The following is a 22494-nucleotide window of genomic DNA, read 5'->3' as shown; positions in this document are numbered from 1 at the left end:
CTCATTGGGGGACACAGCACCCACCCTACTAGCCAGTTGGCTTTTGCTTATTTTAAGTTATAAAAATCCTTATGTAAGGATCAGGGTGGTCCCTTTTCCAGACGTATAATTTCTTGCCTGAGTTTAAGGCGCGTTCTCCTACTGCTTATGCACTAAACTGAGTTACGCCCGGTCTGGGGGCGAGGGTGTATGCGGCGGAGGAGGAGCTAACTTTTTTTGTATACTTAGTGTCAGCCTCCAGACGGCAGAAGCACACACCCACAGTCTCTGTGTCCCCCAATGAGCGTCTCGGAGAAAAGGATTTGACGGTGCGCCGACGCAACCAAAATGCAGCAGGTTGCGTTTGGCACAGGTCGGCACACCGTCAAAAGGACGCATGCGCCGCCAAACGCATACTGCGCACGGCCTGCGCCCCCTGTGAGAAAGATAGGGGACGCATGGCGCATGCAGCGTCATGCGCCGGTGGGCGGAGCTACCGGCGGGGAGCGGCAGGGGCTTAGCGGCGGCCGTGCGCAGGCCGTCGCTGCGCTCCAAAACGCTAGTGTGAAACTAGCCTAAATTAATATTTTCTGTAGTGTCCTTAAGTTATTTTTCCCTAAAATTTCAGAAAATGTTTGCATTACAGTCCATTTCGAGTCACACATTGGGAAATTAACTATAACACAAAAAAAACCAACTGGAAAGAAAATGGATCAAGAGAAGTAAAAAATGTGCAGCTCACCGAACCACAAAAAAAAAAAAAAAAAAAGAAGGTAGCTGTTACATTCTGATGTCAAAAAGGCATGGTCCATATACATTTGCATGTCGCTGAACAATATGATTTAAATGCAATGTTTGCAAGTCAAAGTTACAAAACCTGTAATTCATCATTAGGATCTAAAGATGAAAACATTTATTAGAAGAGAGTCTCCATGTGCTAGACAAATATGATCCATACCTACCATGATACAGGGCAACAATATGATATATGCACTTTATACATACATATAAATTGATGTTTGAAGACTGACAGCTCTCTATTGAAACACTGACTTAAGAACAGTGAAAATAAAAATGCCATAAAAAAGTCATGGTCCACTAGTGTGTATGCCTCCAGTAGAGAGGTAATAGGTCCCAGAGTACCATACATCATATGAAGACACCACAAAGTGTCATGTCCAGTAAAATGCTCATTAGAGAGCGGAGTGAAGAAATCACCTTCTTGGCTTACACTTCAGCAGCAACAAAGCAGACAATATGCCTTCACCTTCTCATTAGTGTAGCAGATTCCCTTTGGAAAAATATAATCATTTAATGATTAAGATTACAAAAAAAAAACAAAAACATATCTTATACAGTCTGTGAGAACGTCCTTGATTTCACTTCTGTGCCCCTTCTCCTCAGAATATTATATAGATGAGTCAATTTCAATTTGTCCATGTTTTTACTGTATACATTTAAGAATATTCCAAGTACAACCAATAATCCAGACCAAATATATCTGCAAAGGCAAGAAAAGAAATGAAGGCTCAATGTATATAATCCAGAGTAAGCAATGAACAGTTCAAATCAGTAATGTTAGGAAACTAGATTAAAAACAGTGTCCCATCTGTCCCAAGTTCAGCGTTTTGTATAGAAATCAATGTACAGAAATCATGTACATAAATTTATGAGAAAGTTTGTTAGAACCCCTAAACCCATTAAAACCAAAATCTGAAAAAATGTACACTATTCAAAAAAATAAAGGGAACACAAATACCACATCCTAGATATCACTGAATTAAATATTCCAGTTGCAAATCCTTATTCACTACATAGTGGAATGTTTTTAGAACAATAAGGCTGGGTTCACACGTAACGGAACTCTCATGGAAATTACCGCGAGAATTCCGGAATTCCATTCCGCGGGAAAATCGCATTTTAAATTCCCACGATTTTCCAGCGGAAAAACTAGCATTTTGCAAGCGTAATTAGCTTGCAGAATTGCTAGTGTTTTCCAAGAGATCTGGAGCATCGCTTGGAGAACTGATTGACAGGTTGGTCACACTAGTCAAACATAGTGTTTGACGAGTGTGACCAACTTTTTACTATTGAGGCTGCCTATGCGGCATCAATAGTAAATGATAGAATGTAAAAAATAATTTAAAAAAATATTGTTATTCTCACCTTCCGACGTCCTGCGCAGCGCCTTCCCGCCTCTCTCCACGCTCCCAGTAATCCTTTGCGAGAATTACCGCGATGACATCCGTTCTCGCGGGATCGCGACGTCTTGCGTCATTCGCGAAGACGTCGCGCGAATGACCGCAAGACTTCGCGATCCCGCGAGAACGGACGTTATCGCTCGCAAAGGCTTACTGGGCCCGGGAGCGTGGAGAGAGGCGGGAAGGCTGCGCGGGACGTCGGAAGGTGAGAACAATATTTTTTATTTTAAATTCTATTTTTTACAGGGATATGGTACCCAAAGCCCGGAGGACAGTCTCCTCTCCTCCGGACCGTGGGTACCATCCGCAAATGTTCTGCTTACTTTTCGCATGGTGTGCACAGCCACATGCGGAAAGTAAGCAGAACAATGCATTCCTATGGGTGCGGGATCGCTGCGATTCCGCGTAATTAATGAGCATGCTGCGTTTTTTTAAAAACCGCAGCATTAGCACAGAATTGCGGAATCCCATAGGATTGCATGGGATGCTTATTTTTCATGTTTTCAAAATCCGCAGCGGAAACGCGAAAAAAACGCCACGTGTGAACTCAGCCTAAAGCATAAAAATGTTCAATGTAAATCAAAATGAATATCCCATGGAGGAATCATACTCAAAATCAAAGTAAAAAAATCAAATTACAGGCTGATCCAACTTCAGTGGAAATGCCTCAAGACAAGGAAATGATGCTCAGTAGTGTGTGTGGCCTCCACGAGCCTGGATAACCTCCCTACGTCAGGGCATGCACCTGTTAAGGTGGCGGATGATCTCCTGATGGATCTTCTCCCAGACCTGGATTAAAGCATCAATCAACTCCTGGACAGTCTGTGGTGCATCCGATTCATAGCAACAATGCCTTCATCATGCAAGAACTGCTGACACACATCAGTCACATGAGGCCTAGCATTGTCATGCATCAGAAGGAACCCAGAGCCCATTGCACCTGCATATGGTCTCACAATGGGTCTGGAGATCTCATCCCAGTACCCAATGGTAGTCAGAGTACTTCTGGCTAGCACATGGAGAGCTGAGCGGCCCTCCAAAGAAATGCCTCCCCACACCACTAATGACCCACTGCCAAACCGGTCATGCGGGAGGATGTTGCAGGCAGCATAACATTCTCCACGGCTTCTCTAGACACTGTCACATCTGTCACTAGTGCTCAGTATGAACCTGCTGTCATCTGTGAAGAGCACAGGGCGCCAATGTCAAATTTGCCAATCTTGGTGTTCTCTGGCAAATGCCAACCACCCTGCACGGTGTTGGGCTATAAGCACAACAGCCACTTGTGGACAGTATGAGCAGACACATGAACATTATTGGCCTGTTGCTGGGTTGTTGCCCTCCTACGGCCACCTACACGTCTCCTGGTATATAGTTCATGGTCTGCACACTGTGCTGGCAGAAACAGTTACCCTTCTTTCCCCAGCTCACACTGATGTGCTATCCTGGATGAGCTACACTACCTGAGCTACTTCTGTGGGTTATAGATACTGCCTCATACTATAGTACAGTACTTATAGGGATGAGAGCTATGGCAAAATGCAAAAGTAACAACAGGCAAAAAGGATGAGAACAGAGAAATGGTCTGTGGTCACCAACTGCAGGACTACTCCTTTATATGGGTTGTCTTGCTAATTGCTTATCATTTCTATCTGTTTGTTCCATTTGCACAACAGCAGGATAAATTGATTAACAATCAGTGTTGCTTTATAACTGTACAGGCTGATTTCACAGAAGTGTGATTGACTTGGGAGCCTACATTATGTTTAAGTGTTCCCTTTATGTTTTTGAGCAGTGTGTATACATATATATACATAATTAAAATCCCAGGGGTGGGGAAGCATACAGCCTTCTACTGTAGCATAATCTTAAGTCATCTAGGCTATATGAAATATTTGAGGCTCATAAATTTAGGGTTTCTTCGGGATAATTTCAAAGGTTACTACTTATTTATCGGCTCTGGTAGGTTAGAGAACTGCAGGGTCTACAAGGAGTCACTCAGTTTACCTCACTTTGGGAAACCCCTTGGCTTTCTAATCTTAGTCAGTAGGATTTAGGAATTGATTAAGGAATTTTCTCAACTATAAACTGAGTTTTGGACACCTACTCTCAAATGTTATAAAAACCTTCAGTTGAGACATGCATGTCAGGCACAAGGCACATACCCAATAGATTCCAACAGGAGAAAGGTTGTGTAGCCCACAATAACTTTAAAGCTTTGGCAAATCAGCTGCTGCTGAACCACAGGTCGCAAGATCTAAAGAGGAAAATTAAAATGTTTTTTGTGCGCTGCTGGTGGCATCCCACCAGAAAACACAAGGGTTGAAGCAAAGTGATTTTAATATCGATGCATTTCGAAGTTATCAAATTTCCTCCTCAGGATATAACATGAAGAAAGTTTTGTTTGTATCCTGAGGAAGAAGTTTGATAACTTTGAAACACATCAATATAAAAACCGAATTGCGTCAACCTTTGTGTTTCCTGGATCCTTCCTTTGGGACTCCAAATGCAGCGCAGAAAAAAAACATTTACATTTTCCTCGTTAGTACATACCAAAGAATATGATGGTACATAGAATTGCTACTTCACATAACCCTAGTGGTCGGATCTCCATATTATACAGTGCCTTATTAGTTCGGGTTTTGGCAAAGTACCCATCACATTCTAAAATAAAGTGGGAAAGTGTAATAGGCCCTATAAAACATGGTCAATGGCAAAAAATTTTGAAGAGGGTCCCGCAACGGTCTCTGAGTGAGTCTCATAGATTATCCCAGCTATATGAATTACATCAAGTATAAAGAATAGCAATTCTTATTCGACATAGGATTCCGGCCAAATCGTATTTGAACTAAATGTAAAATAAACTTTACAAACACATTACACATGATGTGATCCTGTCCTAATCTGGAACCTTTCTGGAAAGGGGTGCTGGAAATTATAGATAAGGATTATGCAATTCACTTACCGTATGTTTCGGACTATAAGAAGCACTTTTTCCCCAAAACATTTTTGGGGAAAATGGGGGTTTGTCTTATAGTCGGAATATACTTACAAATACTGTGGCGGCAACAGGAGTCGGGCAATTCTGTGGCGGTCCAGGTCTGACGCTGCCAAGTGATGATCACACTCCCTTCCCAGGCTGGTGCGGCTGGTGCAGCAGTGGTGCTCTGTGGTTTGGGGGGCTTCGCCGGCATTTTGTGAAAGCCCGAAGGCCCTGTACATCCATTGCTGCAATGCGGTGGCCTCTGGGAAAATGGCCGCCGGGGACGGAGCATGCTCAGATTGAGATATTGGCAACGAGATCTCGGGATGAGATCTCGATCTGAGTACGTGCAGCCCCGGTGGCCACTTTTCCGCATTGCAGCAATGAATATATGGAGCCTCCGGGCTTTCACAAGATGCCGGCGGAGCCCCCTGCACCACAGAGCACCAGCGCCGAACCTTCCGCAGCAGGCTGAGATGGGATTTCCCGGAGGCAATCACACCTGCCGCACTAGCCCGGGAGTCATATTACCGGACCACCGAACATCTCCTGTGACCCCGCTTTACCAGCACTACTGATCCCCCACGGGTAAGCTGAATTCGGTAAGACACACCCATTTGACACATTAATTTTTTTTCCCTATTTTCCTTCTGAAAATTTGGGGTGCGTCTTATGGTCCAAAAAAAAATACGGTAATTGCTATTCCTTTTGTGTGTATACTGGGGTATTTTGAGGATTTGACTACTGATGAATAAGGTAAGATGGCTGCGACTCGTATATTGTTCATGGCCAGGAAATTAAAAGCTCAATATTGGACAACGGATCAGGTCCCTACAATTCCGGAGTTTGTAAATAAAATCAATTGGTTACAGATTTTGGCAAGGGGCATTTATGTAACAAAGGTATATTACTAAAAAATTTTTAACGGTTTGGGCCCCACAGATGAATGAGTGGGGTTGGCATCAAGACACTTCGAGATACTGTCTGGGTCTCTTCTGAATACTAGGTCTATGTAGTACATCAATTCCAGATGCATTATATTTCGTAAAGACACCTTTTCCAAAATACCCGTATTCATCTGTAGTTAATCTCCAGTTAACTGTAATGAACCTAGTATGATATTTTCTCCTTTATCGAACTGTTCATCTTTTGCAATTCTTCAATATGACAGGTTATCCTGATTTGGGGGGGGGGGGGGGGGGTAGGGCTTTTTTTTTTTTTGTTTGCAATGATCCTTAAAATTTTAAAATCTTCCATAAAAAAAAAAAAAATGATAAGTGTTGTATGCATTTTTTTTTTTTACAACAGACTACTAAATATATATAGTTCAGTAGGATTATAGTTGGTACTTTATAGACCTGCATATCTTTTCAGACCTATTAAAAGGGGTTGCTGCACCATTTTAAATAAATAAATCAAGATCATAAGTAAAAACAAGCACCTTTGTTATAAAAAATCCTTTCCATTCACGAGAACAGTACTTGCAAGCTCTTTCCAACAGAGCTTAAAAGGGCTGTTCCAAAGTCGGCCAGATTGCTGGTTCCAGACAGTTTCAGTGCCACTGCACTCCTCCTATGCTGCAGAGGAAAAGCTGCCCCTGTCTGCAGCATCTGAGAGTGCACAGTTCGTGTCAGTGGGGTGACCATGCCGCTGGTAAGAACAGTCAATATGCTTCTGCTCTATCGCCCCCCAGAAAGCCAGGATAGCGGTGCGCTCCTGTTCAGCATTAGAAGAACACTTTAACTATGTAGTCTTATAAATAGTTTACATTGAAACAAGATTTAAAAATACTTACTGAATGGTGAAAGGTTTAGAAAAAAACAAGAAGGATAGTACAATGGTCATTGCCTTTCTTCCAGTTGTAACTGCAAAAATAACAAAAAATAAAAATAAATGGTTTTCTCCAATACAACCATAGTATGCACATAAAATCTGAGGCTTTAATTTGAAAATATGTTATTGAAGAGTCTACTGACATGGCTCATAAAGCTGGGTTTACATGAGCTAATTACTGATCAATAGAATGGATGTCAAGATAATAAATGATCATTGCATTCTAGTTTTCTTTACAATTTACACAGCCTTCCAACTTTTCTGAAATTAAGGTTATATTTCCAGGTGATATTCTTTGTAAAATAGCTTCAAAGAAGGAACATGCTTAAATGGGATGTCTAGGCTTAGGATTCAAGTCTGCAGCCACCAAGTTACTACAGATTTGGGAATCCTCATATTGCGCACTGTCAGGTTGCTCCAGTGCACGGAGCAGTTGGGCACAGGGCTACAAGCATGCAACTTGCATACATGTGGTCAAGTGTTGACTAGACCTGTCCGGCCTCACTTGATACACTTGTACTGAGTGAGCCTGCGCATGAGTCAGCACGTGGCTGCATGTTGTGAACCCACGGCTGCCCGCTCCAGGCAGGCAGGAGCCAGGAGAATCCCAACAGCTCACAATGTGAGGATTCGCAAATCTGCAGTCACATACAAAGACGGCAGCCTTTATAACCATCTTGGACAATTCCTTGTATATCGTATTTCTAGAAAAACAAAATCTTTATATAGTGGATAACCATTGCGTGTGGTCCACTAAGCATATTACATTATATGAAAATAAAAAAAAACAAAACTACCACCACCTTTTTTTCAGGACATGTTCAGATCTCTTTGTATTATAAATAGGAATTAGCAAATAGCTTTGGCTCCCTCCTTATCCGAATAGCTATAGCACTTACCAAATAGCTGCATCGGGAACCCGGATACCTGGAGCGCTCCCGATGATCAGCTGTTAGGCGCCGCAGCTGCATATGTCGCGGCTGTGTGACCGTCACAACAAACAGGCTCTCCATACATGTGTAGTGACTGTCACAGAGCCGCGACACATGCAGTTGCGGTGCCAAACAGCTGATCATTCTAGCGCTCCAGGTATCCGGGTTCCCAATGCAGCGATTCGATGATCGCTATAGCTGTTCGGATAAGGAGGGAGCCGAAAATATTCGCTTGTCCCTAATTATAAACTATACATCTAGTATAGTGTGTGTGTGTATGTGTGTGTATGTATGTATGTATGTATGTATGTATGTATGTGTGTGTGTATGTATGTATGGGATTGGCATCCGCACCGTCGCAGCTACAACCAAAAAATTTAGCACAGTCACACGTCTGGACCCCGAGAGCGTCATAAGCTATGTTATGAGGCAAAATTTTAACCCCGCGTGTTCCGATTCACCAAAAAATTTTGCCCCTATCTACATAATGGGGAAAAAGTGTACGTATGGGCATCTGCACCGTCGTAGTTACAGCCACAAAATTTTGCACAGTCACACGTCTGGACCCCGAGAGTGTAGTGTCCTAGGCTATGTAGTGAGGCGAAATTTTAACCCCACACGTTCCAATTCACAAAACAATTTTGCCACTATCTACATAATGGGGAAAAAGTGAAAGGAAAAGTGTTGGAGGCAAATTGACAGCTGCCAGATGTGAACAAGGGGGACTTAAAGAATGAGAGCGATGGCGCCAAAGAGTATATACCGTACAGTTGCTAACGTGGGGCCCTGACATGGGATACTCACCACACACGGGGATATGAACACACACAAAATGCGCCACACACTACCACGTGCTTCAACACATATATCACCCTCAGCACACATTTCACCACACATACACCAAACTCGCCACATAAAAGTCGAAACACAAAAGTCACCACTCAAAACTCGCCACGCTGTCCCAGAGCTGTTTAAAAGATGAAAAATGAGCTGTGATTGGTTGCCATCAGCAACAGTTTTCTTTGTAGACAGTTGTGGTATCTAAGGCCTATTATTCTTATCATTTCTATAGTGTTGTCGGCCTTCTGTAAAGGATTTATTACAATTTATTACCGTGGCAACACAGACCACCCTCTGACACAGACTGCAGGGGGAGCCCAGTATCACACAGGATAGGATTAGATACACGGCTCAGCAGTCAGTATCACACGATAGGATTAGATACACAGCTCAGCAGAAAGTATCACACAGGAGAGGATACTTGGGTAATTGTTTAATTAATTTGTGTTGCAAATCTGTAGTGTTGAATATATGATGTGAAATGTTTTTATGTGCAATATAATCATTATAATTTGTTATAACTAACCACAGTTGGTTACTATGCCCAGGCAACGCCGGGCTCTTCAGCTAGCATTTCTATAAATCTGCTATTCATCTTTCCCTGTCCGATTTTTTGATCGCCACTTATCAAGAGTCATGTTCATGTGTTTGTCAGCAACACACACTTATACGGGGACAGTTTATGAAGAAAATTACCTGTCACAGCAGCAAGAGCTCCAAAAATTTTAATCAATGCAAGAACGAACGAAATCCCAAAATAGCCAGTGAGGGAGAAAAAGAATGCATAACCGTATGTCTGAAATGGAAACTAAAGAGAGGGAAAAAAGTCAGAAAAGTTATAATAAACAACACCAATGAGGAATAGTTGCAGAACTATGGAAATCACACAGGTTATGCTCTTGGTGGGATCTGAACACCCCCCATAGCCCAGAGCTGAAAGGCTACAGTGCTAACCGCTGTGCGAATGGAGAGAAAAAAAAAAAAAAAAGAACCACCAAAATTTTCTAAATATCTCGATTCATTCAGTAATAGCACTACGTGACCTGAAGTAACATGTATTTACACACCTGGGCTGCCATGTATAAGCTTATTAACAGACTAGATGGAGGCCCGATGCTATCGCATCGGGAGGGCGGTAATGTCATGATGGGGGCAGGCTTTGCAGCGTTGAGAATCTCTCCCCCATGTGCTCACCCACCTATCCAGGCTCTCTTTCCCCATGAGCTGCCTTCTCCCATCTGTGCGCTCTTCTTTGACCTGTCTACCCCCATGTGCCATCCCCTTGTCTGCTGTCTCTCTCTCCTTCCTGTGCTGTGTTCTCCCCTCATGTGCCGTCCCGTTTGAGCGGTCTCCCCTGTGCTCTGTCTCTCTCACCCGTGTCTGACTGTGTACAGATCATACCACAGCAACTGGGCAGGGGAGGAAGCAAAAGACAATACTGACATTACAGCAGGAGATCACAGAGGATACATTTTGTGAGGTAAAATATTGTTTAAAAATAGTCAGTGAAATATTTTACCTCACAAAACGAATCCTCTGTGATCCCCTGCTGTAATGTCAGTATTGTCTTTTGCTTCCTCCCCTGCCCAGGAGATGTGGTATGCTCTGTACACGGTCAGACACAGACAATTTTTAAAATGAGCTTTCGTTCGTGGGAAAACCCCCTTAATGTGACCACTTCCTCTGCCTGTAGACACATCACAAATTTGCCGCCGGGATCAGCCGAATGATTCACTGCGCCGGTGTTCCGCTGGTGGTACTGTGCAAGAGGCTGCATGAGTGTGTGAGGTGCATACGGCGTATAGAATGCGTGTGTGTGGTGCGACAGTGTTCCGCTGGTGGTACCACACAATAGGTTGGTATCAGCAACAGTTTCCATATTGAGACACCCATCACTTGGGTGTCCCAATATGGCGGTGGGTGAAATTCCTCTGCTTGGAATTCTGGGATACAGTGACATCTGGACAGAACAGGAAATGAAAACTTTACAAGGCAATTATAATGGATGTCTTTGGAATGTTCTGCCATGACAAATGTCAGCACTCAAATAATCAAGATCCACTGGTGGCAGTTCTCTTTACAATTGAAGGTCTTGTTACCATACATTATGCCCCCTCACACCACAATCCCAGGAGTAGAGCAGATGTGATGTTCTCCCATTGCATTGCTCACATGAGTCTGGCTGATTCAATGAGTCACTTGTAGTGATCCATTTTGTATTTCAAGTGTAAATAAATGCTATATACCAAGCTTATGTAGTCAAACAGGGTATAAACAACCCATCAGAAGGCATTTGAGCTTGACATGATGGCAATGTAGGCTAGAGTGGAAGTCTATACCCTTCAGCGATGAGTCTCACTTATCTTTGACACCCTGAAAGCTGGAGATTGGTCTTGAGGCAATGTGAGCAACACCATTGAGCACATCTTGGACGTCACTGGTCAGCAATTGCAAAGGGAGATGTCAGCAGCGGATATAGAGGATTTGCGCACCGAAGTGCATTCAAGGCGGCAGAACATTCCTCAGACAACCATTATTAACCCCTTCATGACCTTGGGGTTTTCAGTTTTGGCATTTACGTTTTTGCTCTACATCTTCCCAGAGCCGTGACTTTTTAATTTTCCAGTCAATATGGCCATGTGAGGGCTTGTTTTTTGTGGGACGAATTACACTTTTGAATGAAATAATTGGTTTTACCATATTATGTACTGGAAAACATGAAAAAAAAATTCAAAAGGCAGTGAAATTCCAAAAAAAAAAAAAAAAGAAAAAAAAAGAAAAATTCAACATTTTATTTTTTTACCATAATTGCCAAATTCTAAAACTGACCTCCCATTATGATTCTCCAGGTCATTATGAGCTCACACATGACAAACATGTATAATTTATTTTTTATTCAAATGGTGAAAAAAAAAAAATTAGTAGTTCGCAAAAAAGAAAAAGGCACTAAGCTGATGTTTTCATTGATACTATTTTGGGTTAGATGTTTTCATTGCCTGTTATTGCATTTTATTGCAATGTTGCGGTGACAAAAAAAAAAACCATGCAATTTTGGCATTTTGATTTTTCTTCTCGTTACGATGGTTCCGATTGGATTATTTTATATTTTGATAGATTGGGCGTTTCTGAATGGAATGTAGGGACACAACCATTGTGTGTGTGTATGTATGTGTATATATATATATATATATATATATATATATATATATATATATATATATAAATAATCTGTGAAGCGGTTAACATGCAAAGTAATGCAAGTTTTTCAGTGCGTAGCAATCATACTTGATATCCATACTTGATTCTTAATCCTTTCCTAAAAGATGGTGTTTACTCCTGTGGTGCGCACTTGACTCAATTTTGGTACGCTGATTGGTTGTCATCACAGCTGGGGACCCATGCTCGTTATGGCAGCACTCCTGTGAATGCCAATGGCTGGCGTTCATAGGACAAAGATTTGTGCTATGTGCAGCAATACTGTAGATAGCACAAGTGATTACATGATCGCAACTCCTTTAACAAATACAATAAGTAATACAAGTAAAAAAATAAATAAATCACCCCCTTTTTTTTCCTTGAAAATTTAATTAAAAAAAAACCAAAAGAAACTTATAAGTGGTATCTAAATGTTGGTAAAAGTTTGATCTATCAAAGTGTTAAACCTGATCGGTAAATGGTGCAATGAGAAAAACTCCCCAAAACTAGAAGACGTCAGAATTAGGGTGTTTATTGGACACTGCAACATGAAAAAATGCAAGTAGAGGCGATCAAAAAATTGTATCCAATTCACAATGAACACTCTAAAGAAAAATTACAGAATTATGCTTTTTTTTAGCCCCTTAGTGATCAGGCCAATTTTGACGTTAATAACCACGCCAAATTTTCCAATTCTGATCAGTGGTACACCCCTCTATACTGAAATTACATATCTACACACATTTTCCAATGTCTTTTTGCAGTTAATCTCTTCATGTGATGTCTATATTGCCTTTAAAAGTACATTCATCTTACAGCCCCCGATAATCTACACAAGGGCAAAATACTTGAATGGATATAGGGTCTGATGCACTCTGGTCTAGGTCTAAAATGAGAAAAGGTGACATTATAAAATGAATGCACCCGGTATATATACAACCCGACTGGTGTATTAATTCTGAATAAATAAAACATGCCATTACAGTGTTTTTTTTTTATGGAAGGAAAAAAATTATTTGTGAAGCGAATATACGGCTTGAAGGTAGTGCCTATTTTGCAGCCTCTGCATAACATGACAAGTATATTTTATGCTGTCATGCACTATTGCTTTGCATTAATACAGTTCTCAGTCGTATACCAGCCATTCCTTTTCTTTTTTTTAATCAAGCAGCTCTATTTCCGCACTCACCTTGGAACAGAATGATACAGCGGGAGTCAATCCACTGGTAACGGCCAAGCCTAGTAAAATGTAAACAAATCCTATGGAATATGAATACAGAACCTGAAAATAATAATAGAAGACAGATTTTCATTGTTATATTGTATCATTATATAGTCATACAAAAAAATACAATGAGGTTGTCACTGGCTTCCAATTCCATTTTTCTCCATTCAAACAAATTAATACAACCCTCTCCCCTCAATAACACTCCAGAGAAATCTGTACTCATACTATTTTTTTTTAAATGATTTATATACATTAGAATATCTGCCATTCAGTTATAATAATTAGTTTGCACATGTAATGACCATAGCTATATAATTTAACCTGGAATGATCATATCACAAGTGTTCATGAAACCAGAAACTGCCATATGTTATCTCTCAGGAGTACTCCATATGGTAGGCCTGGAACATTCAACCAGGGTCCCCAGATGTTGTCACTAGAGTTGAGCGACTTTGGTTGGATTGGGTTTCATGAAACAAAATTTGAGTCGGATGAAATTGGTCCGACTAGGGCAATAAAAAAAAAAAAAAAAAGGAGTTTCTTCCGAAACCCGACCCCAATGCAAGTCAATGGGGAATAAAAGTCGGCATTGAGTGGATGAATGTCATCCGCTCAATGCCGACTTTTATTTCCCATTGACTTGCATTGGGGTCGGGTTTCGGACTAAACTCCTATTTTTTTTTGCCCTAGTTGGACCAGTTTCATCCGACTCAAATTTTGTTTCATGAAACCCGATCCGACCAAAGTCGCTCAACTCTAGTTGTCACATTTCTTGAATGCTTTTCTCTTTCTATATACCCCTTTTTACAACCAAATAATATTGTTTAGCTTATTTAGTAACTCATTAACCGTCAGTGGTTGTTGAGCCAATGTTGTACAATAAGTTTGTAGAGTCTGGGATTGATTAGTAGGATTCTGACTGAGAATTCTCAGTAATCTCGAGTAGAAACCCATTGTTACCAGTGTGCATTGGACTGGTAACCACATATGTACGGTCATCTACAGTGGCATATAAAAGTTTGGACACTCCTGGTAAAAGCTACTGTTATTGTGAACAGTTAAGCAAGCTGAAGATGAAATCATCTCTAAAAGTTAAAGGTGACACATTTCCTATGTGATTATATATCTAATATATAAAGCTCAAGTGTGTGTGTGTATGTATGTATGTATGTATGTATGTATGTATGTATGTATGTATGTATGTATGTATGTATGTATGTATGTCCGGGATTGGCATCCGCACGTCGCAGCTACAGCCACAAAATTTGGCACAGTCACACGTCTGGACCCTGAGAGTGTCTTAGGCTATGTTGTGAGGCAAAATTTTAACCTCGCGCGTTCCAATTCACCAAACAATTTTGCCACTATCTACATAATGGGGAAAAAGTGAAAGGAAAAGTGTTGGAGGCAAATTGACAGCTGCCAGATGTGAACAAGGGGGACTTAAAGAATGAGAGCGATGGCGCCAAACAGTACGTACCGTACAGTTGCTAAGGTGGGGCCCTGACATGGGATACTCACCACACACGGGGATATGAACACACACACAAAATGCGCCACACACTACCACGTGTTCAACACATATACCACCCTCAGCACACATTTCACCACACATACACCAACCTCGCCACATAAAAGTGTGTGTGTAAAAAGCCCCGCCCCTCATTATGATGTCATAATGGTTGCCATGGCGACACTGATGTCATCCTAGGTTGAAAGCCCTGCCGCTCATTATGATGTCATAATGGTTGACTATGGGAAGGAGGATGTGTGATGGGTATATGGGCACTGGACTATGGGATGGAGGATATGTATGACGGGTATATGGGCATGGGACTATGAGATGAAGGATGTGTGATGGGTATATGGGCACAGGACTATGGGATGGAGGATGTGTGATGGGTATATGGGCACTGGACTATGGGATGGAGGATGTGTATGACGGGTATATGGGCACTGGACTATGGGATGGAGGATATGTATGATGGGTATATGGGCACGGGACTATGGGATGGAGGATATGTATGATGGGTATATGGGCACTCGACTATGGGATGGAGGATATGTATGATGGGTATATGGGCATGGGACGGAGGATGTGCGATGGGTATATGGGCATGGGACTATGGGATGGAGGATGTGTGATGGGTATATGGGCACTCAACTATAGGATGGAGGATATGTATGATGGGTATATGGGCACCGGCCTATGGGATCGTGGATATGTATGATAGTTATATGGGCACAGGACTATGGGATGGAGGAGAATTATAATTTGCTATAACTAACCACAGTTAGTTACTATGCCCGGGCAGCGCCGGGCTCTTCAGCTAGTATATATATAGTCCCATGCCCATATACCCATCACACATCCTCCATCCCATAGTCCCATGCCCATATACCCATCATACATATTCGCCATCCTATAGTCGAGTGCCCATAAACCCATCACACATCCTTCATCTCATAGTCCCATGCCCATATACCCATCATACATATCCACGATCCCATAGGCCCGTGCACATATACCCATCATACATGTCCTCCATCCCATAGTCGAGTGCCCATATACCCATCACACATCCTCCATCCCATAGTCCCATGCCCATATACCCATCACACATCCCATAGTCCCATGCCCATATACCCATCACACATCCTCCATCCCATAGTCCCATGCCCATATACTCATAATACATATTCGCCATCCCATAGTCGAGTGCCCATATACCCATCACACATCCATCATCTCATAGTCCCATGCCCATATACCCATCATACATATCCGCCATCCCATAGTCCCGTGCCCATATACCCGTCATATATATCCTCCATCCCATAGTCCAGTGCCCATATACCCATCCCACATCCTCCATCCCATAGTCAACCATTATGACATCATAATGAGCGGCGGGGCTTGCAACCTATGATGACACCGCATCGCCATGGCAACCATTATGATATCATAATGAGGGGCGGGGCTTGATACACACACTTTTTCCCCATTATGTAGATAGGGGCAAAATTGTTTGGTGAATTGGAACGCGCGGGGTTAAAATTTCACCTCACAACATAGCCTAGGACACTCTCGGGGTCCAGACGTGTGACTGTGCCAAATTTTGTGGCTGTAACTGCGACGGTGCGGATGCCAATCCCGGACATATACATATGCACAATTGAGCTTTATATATTAGATAAAAAAAAAATAAATAAATAATAATTATATTATCGCATCGCGGAAAAAATCGCAGCATGCTCATTCTTTTGTGCGGAATCGCAAAGAATTGCCGCGATTCCGCACCCATAGGAATGCATGAGAATCGCTTACTTCCCGCATGTGGCTATGCCCACCATGTGCGAAGTAAGCGTCTCATGTGCGGTTGGTACCCACGGTGTGGAGGAGAGGAGACTGTCCTCCAGGCCCTGGGTACCATACCCCTGTAAAAAAAGAATAAAAAATAAAAAATCGGGGTATATTTACCTTCCGATGTCCCGCGCTGCATTCCCGGCCTAGCGTTCCCAGTAATGCCTTGCGGCAAGGCCCTGTAATGACGTGGTCTCGCGAGATCGCTATAGCAACGCGAGACTACGTCATCACAGGTCTCGCTAGGCATTACTGGGAACGCTGAGGCCCGGGAATGCAGCGCGGGACGCCGGAAGGTAAATATACCCCGATTTTTTTATTTTTTTTTAGCATTTTAACATCCTATCTTTTACTATTGAGGCCGCATAGGCGGCCTCAATAGTAAAAACCTGGTCACACTTGTCAAACACTATGTTTGACGAGTGTGACCAACCTGTCAATCACTTTCCAAGCGATGCTTCAAATCGCATGGAAAGTGCTTGAATATCGCACACGAAAATCACGGCAAAATCGCGATCATAATCGCGGTGAAATCGCGCGGAAAAAAACGCGCGATTTCTGGGAAGGAGTCCGGTTTTTAGTCAGCGTTTTAAAACGCTACGTGTGCCCACAGCCTTACATGCCGCTGTATCTGTCCCAAAAGGATAATGCTGGAGATGTCCCTAGTCTGTTTGGCCCGCTTAATATCATTTATAGTGGTTCCCTCTGAGGTAGGAGATACCAAGAAGAAAACATTAAACGAAAAAAATAAATAAATAATAAGGACTATAATATTCAAGGCAATTCTTTTTCCTAGATTCAAGTAATGTGCATTTTTTTTATTAACGAAATGTACCCCTTACCATTTCGGAGTTAGATCCATTGTGTAATTTCATAGCTTTTTCTTGTACATTTCCTATTACAGCATCAGCACAAAGGGCAAGAGAAATGAGCAGCACACCTTGAAACATGAAAGAACAAAATCAATCCAGCTTTACCTGCTATTACACTTAAAGCATACAAAACAGGAGTACATACTCCATACACTGTTACCTCTAAAACTGCAGCTACTTATAGGGAATCTCACCTATTTTTTGCCCTGAGCTGCCGGCACCGCCATCAGGGGCTTAGCTACAGCATTCTGTAATGCTGTAGATAAGCCCCCGATGTAACCTGAAAGATAAGAAAAACGAGTTATATTATACTTACCCGGGGGTCCGGTTCGGCGCCTCCCATCTTCTAGCGATGACGTCCTTCTTACTTTTGCCGCGGCTCCTGCGCAGGCGTACTATGTCTGCCCTATTGAGGGCAGAGCAGAGTACTGCTGGGCGCAGGTGCTGGGAAAGGTCAGAGAGGTCCGGTGCCTGCGTAGTGCAGTACTTTACTCTGCCCTCAACAGGGCAGATAAAGTACGCCTGCGCAGGGGCCGCGGCAGAAGGAGGACGTCATCGCTAGAAGATGGGAGGCGCCGGACCGGGACACCCACCGCACTGGACCGCGCCCCCCCCCACCGGTGAGTATAATCTAACTAGTTTTTCTGCTCTTTCAGGCTACATCGGGGGATTATCTACAGCATTACAGAATGCTGTAGATAAGCCCCTGATGGCGGTGCCGGCAGCTCATAGGGCAAAAAATAGGTGACAGATTCCCTTTAAAAAGATTGTCCACTACATTTTGTAATCCCCCCATCGACATCGATTTACACCTTGTAAATAAATTTAGTAAATACACACTGCTGCCATATGGCCTCTGAGCGGCGCCATCGCTGACCGCTCAGTCCACATCACGTGACCCCGGCTGCAGCCGCCGCTGACATTCGCTGATGTCACATCAAGTTCCAGAAACCCTTCATTCACCCAGGCGTGATCCAGTCGCAGGCACCACCCACTCCGATTGACTGGGCTGTGGGCGGTGTTTCACCACACGTTACAGCTGAGTATCCAAAAGTGCACTTGCGGCCAATGAAAGCAGAGGGAAAGCGCGCTCTGGACAATAGGCTGTGACGTGCGGCGATACTCTGCCCACAGCCCAGTCGGTCAGGGGGATGCCCGCGACTAGGTCACGCCTGGGTGATGCAAGGGGTTCTAGAACTTGACGTGACATCAGCGGATGTTAGTGGCGGCTGCAGCCGGGGACACGTGATGGAGACTGAGCGGTCAAGCAATAGCGCCATTAAGAGGCACATGTGCCAGTAGTATATATTTACAAGGTTTAAATCGATGGGGCATTATAAAATGTAGTGGACAACCCCTTTAAAGAGGAAGCCATTAATATTTCACCGTTTTACATAGTCTAAATGTTGAGGCTGTGTGCACACGTTTCGGATTTTTAGTGTTTTTGCCACAAAAACGTTGTGTAAATGCAAAAAATCAGAAACGCATTGCATTCAATGTCATTCCGTAATGATGTGCTAATGCAGCGTATTTTTCCGCGGCGGAATTGCATCGCGGAAAAATACACAGCAGGCTCATGTTTTTGCAGAATCGTGGGGATTCCACACACATTGGAATGCATTTTCCGCTTACTTTTTGCATGTGGCTATGCCCACCATGCGCAAAGTAAGCGGAAAATGTACGGATGGTACCCACGGTCTGGAGAGGAGACTCTCCTCCAGGCCCTGGGTACCATATCCCTGTAAAAAAAAAAAAAAATTAAAATAAAAATTCATGATATTCTCACCTTCCGGCGTCCCCCGCAGCATTCCCGCCTGTCAGCCATGCTCCCGGCATCTTCCGGTCCCATTGATGCCTTGCGACAATGACCTGTGATGACCTAGCGATCTCGTGAGATCCTACGTCATCTGGGGTCATTGTCGCAAGGCATCGCTGGGAACGGGACTTGCCGGGAGCATCGCTGAGGCCTGGGAACGCTGCGGGGGCCGCCGGAAGGTGAGAATAACACGATTTTTTTTTATTATTTTTAACATTATACATCTTTTACTACTGATGCTGCATAGGCGGCCTCAATAGTAAAAAGTTGCTCACACTTGTCAAACACTATTGTTTGATAAGTGTGACCAACCTGTCAATCAGTTTTCCAAGCGATGCAACAGATCGCTTGGAAAATGCTAGCATTCTGCAAGCTAATTACGCTTGTAAATCGTTAGTTTTTTGCGGGAAATCCGCATGTTAAAATTGCATGGCGAGCAAATCCAATTATTGATATTTGCATACATTTCCGCTCACATCTCATTTGAAGTATGCATGCGGATTTCCCGCGGCAGGGAGTTGCGGAATTGCAGGGGAAGTTTCCCCGGCAATTCCGCACGTGGGAACATAGCCTTATACTTTGTTTCTGAGATATGGCCCCCTCTTTGCTGCATATAAATCAAGTCCAGTTCATCCAAGGGGCATGGTCCTTAAAGGTACTGTCACACTTAGCGATGTACCAGCGATCCCGAGCAGCGATATGACGCGGTCAGGATCGTTGGCGCATCGCTAAGTGGTCGCTAGTGAGCTGCCACATAGGCAGATCTCACTAGCGACATCGCTGGGGACTGGGGTCGCTACTTACCTGTCACACTAGGCGATCCTGCGTCCTCCCGCCCGGCTCCACGCGTCGCTCGTCCTCACAGCAGGAAGCGCCGCAGGAAGCTGACGACGAGAACAGTCCTGGACGTTCTCGCGCGATCAGCGATAACCAGCGGGGGAGCCGGTCGTAGGTAAGTATCAGACACAGCGATATCGCTATAACGTCACTAGTTATAGCGATATTGCTAGCGATATCTCTTAGTGTGACATGCCCTTAAGAAGACAACTCATAGAAAACAGTTTAGAGGATAATGAAGAAATTTGCTAAAAATAGATTTATACATACAATACAGCCCTTTCTTCCATTTTGGGTATATCAGGAAGATAGGTGCAGAAACAAAAAATTGACACTAGATTCTGGAGAAAAGCTGACCTTACATAAGGTAAAAAATATTTATGGCAAGTGACAGGCCTTCTTTAATGGGAGCATCATTATTAAAGTCCTACAACAAAGCAAATTTATAATGCCGACTATATAAAAGTAACGTACAAAGTAAAATTCTCAGTGTTGGCTCTGCCTAAGCGCAGAGGAAGCAATGGAAGCCCTCTTCCAGGCGGGGGTTTATGATAAGAATATCTGTATGAGACAGCATAAGAGTATGCTTTGTTTATACTAGCTGAATAGTTTTGCTCCCTTTAGGCAAAAATGTCATCTGAATAGATTTGTCCCTCACAATGTTCAAAGGAATCTGATTAAATTATGTAAGTAGAGCTTCAGCTGGAATCAGACTAGTTTATGTATCAATGTTTCTGAGAAATTTATGAGTAAAAGTCAAGTGAAGTCAATTTGGCATTTAGTAACTAGCATCCAAACTGCTTCCCTTAGGCAACTGAATCCTTAAGAATTTTTCATTTGAAAGTTAATATAAAATAGAGAAAGTAGTATGTTTTCTGAAAGCCTCGATGCCTGCAAGACTTTTGCTGGTTTATGCATTTATCCATGCATATGCTAGTGTCAATACTCATTTAACATATGTTACCCTAATACACTGCCTTTGCAAAGAATAATACGTTGTAATAAACTTCAGTTCATAGCCTTCTTTTTCCCCCTTCTTATTGTCTGTTCTGCTTCACTTTTATATGCAAAAAGATACGCTACTGTGACTACAGTTACTTTTGTTAAAATTGCAAGGCGAGCAAATCCAATTATTGATATTTGCATACATTTCCGCTCACATCTCATTTGAAGTCATAGATTTTGTTTGCACTTGAGACAAGTACAGTAAAATTATGACAGCCATACATTTTTGGAAACAGAAGTTTAAAAAAAAACAAGAAACCTGCATAGAGCCAACTGGCTAAACACCATACAGATTATACTGATTAAGAGACAACTCAAATGATCAGACAAAACATTCTGATTACCGTATATAAAAAATTTACATATACTGTAGAATTAACAGATTTCATTTAATCCTATATGTTTGTTCAACCAAAAGGCCTTAATAAAACACACAGAAATCAATGTGAAAGGAAATTTGAAGAGATCATGATGAGCACTGACCTGTGTGCACTATTAAATTATATACACCTGTATTATTATAACTTACAGCTATCTGAAAACCTCCAGGCATTGTAACATATTTAATATAGTCCATTGCCCTAATGTCTTTCTGAAACATCTTGCGGAAAGATCTGCTTTAGCTGCCTAGTTCATGCTTCTTAAGTAGCTGCTTTGAACTGCACATCGACCAACAAATTATACTCAAACTCTATTTACAAACACTCCACAAATGAGCATGAATAGGGGAGCAGAGAGGCTCGCATATGGGCAAAATAAGATAATGGAGTATACAGTAGTATTTGTACTATAAGACGCACAGGACCATAAGATGCACCTAGGTTTTAGAGGAGGAAAATAGGGAAAAAAATAGAAGCAAAAAATTTGGTCTATTCTGTACTTAATATCCCCTATCCTGGTATATATGGTCTCCTCATCCCCATCCTGATACACATGGCCCCCCTCATCCCTATCCTGGTATGCCTGTCCCCCCTCATCCCTACCCTGGTATGCATGGCCCCCCTCATCCCTATCCCGGCATGCATGCCCCCCCATATCCCTACCCTGGCATGCATGGCCTCCCTCATATCCCTACCCTGGTATGCATGGCCCCCTCACCCCTACCCTGGCAAGAATGGTCCCCATCATCCCTACTCTGGTATGCATGCCCCCCCCCCCTTCATCCCTATCCTGGTATGCATAGCCCCCCTCATCCCTACCCTGGTATGCATGGCTCCCCTCATCCCTATCCTGGTATGCATAGCCCCCCCTCATCTCTACCATGGTATGCATGGCCCCCCTCATCCCTACCCTGGCATGCATGGCCCCCCTCATCCCTACTCTGGCATGCATGGCCCCCCTCATCCCTACCCTGGCATGCAAGTCTCCCTCATTGTTATACTGGTGTGCATGGCCCCCTCATCCCTATT

General features: G+C 42.9%; 1 protein-coding gene across 5 annotated transcripts in view; it reads right to left on the bottom strand.

Moving 5' to 3' along the window:
• Nucleotides 1-869: 869 nt before the first annotated feature.
• The window catches only part of SLC35B3 (solute carrier family 35 member B3), a 114546-nt gene continuing 92921 nt past the window's right edge, over nt 870-22494 (bottom strand). For 4 of the 5 annotated variants that reach the window (XM_073566920.1, XM_073566948.1, XM_073566938.1 and 1 more), the window contains exons 6-10: nt 17398-17495; nt 13153-13245; nt 9465-9576; nt 6959-7028; nt 870-1480 (exon numbers count right to left, since the gene is read on the bottom strand). In XM_073566920.1, the coding sequence (XP_073423021.1) occupies nt 1330-1480; nt 6959-7028; nt 9465-9576; nt 13153-13245; nt 17398-17495 (524 nt within the window). In that variant the 3' untranslated portion in view covers nt 870-1329. The remainder of the gene's footprint in view (nt 1481-6958; nt 7029-9464; nt 9577-13152; nt 13246-17397; nt 17496-22494) is intronic. The other variant, XM_073566929.1, reaches the window with a different exon arrangement.

Source organism: Dendrobates tinctorius, unplaced genomic scaffold (assembly GCF_039654945.1).
Source record: "Dendrobates tinctorius isolate UK_male_01 unplaced genomic scaffold, ASM3965494v1 ptg000004l, whole genome shotgun sequence".
In the NCBI taxonomy this organism is placed as follows: domain Eukaryota; kingdom Metazoa; phylum Chordata; class Amphibia; order Anura; family Dendrobatidae; genus Dendrobates; species Dendrobates tinctorius.
The sequence above is the reverse complement of the archived record's forward strand: the minus strand, read 5'-3'. Positions and strand labels throughout refer to the sequence as shown.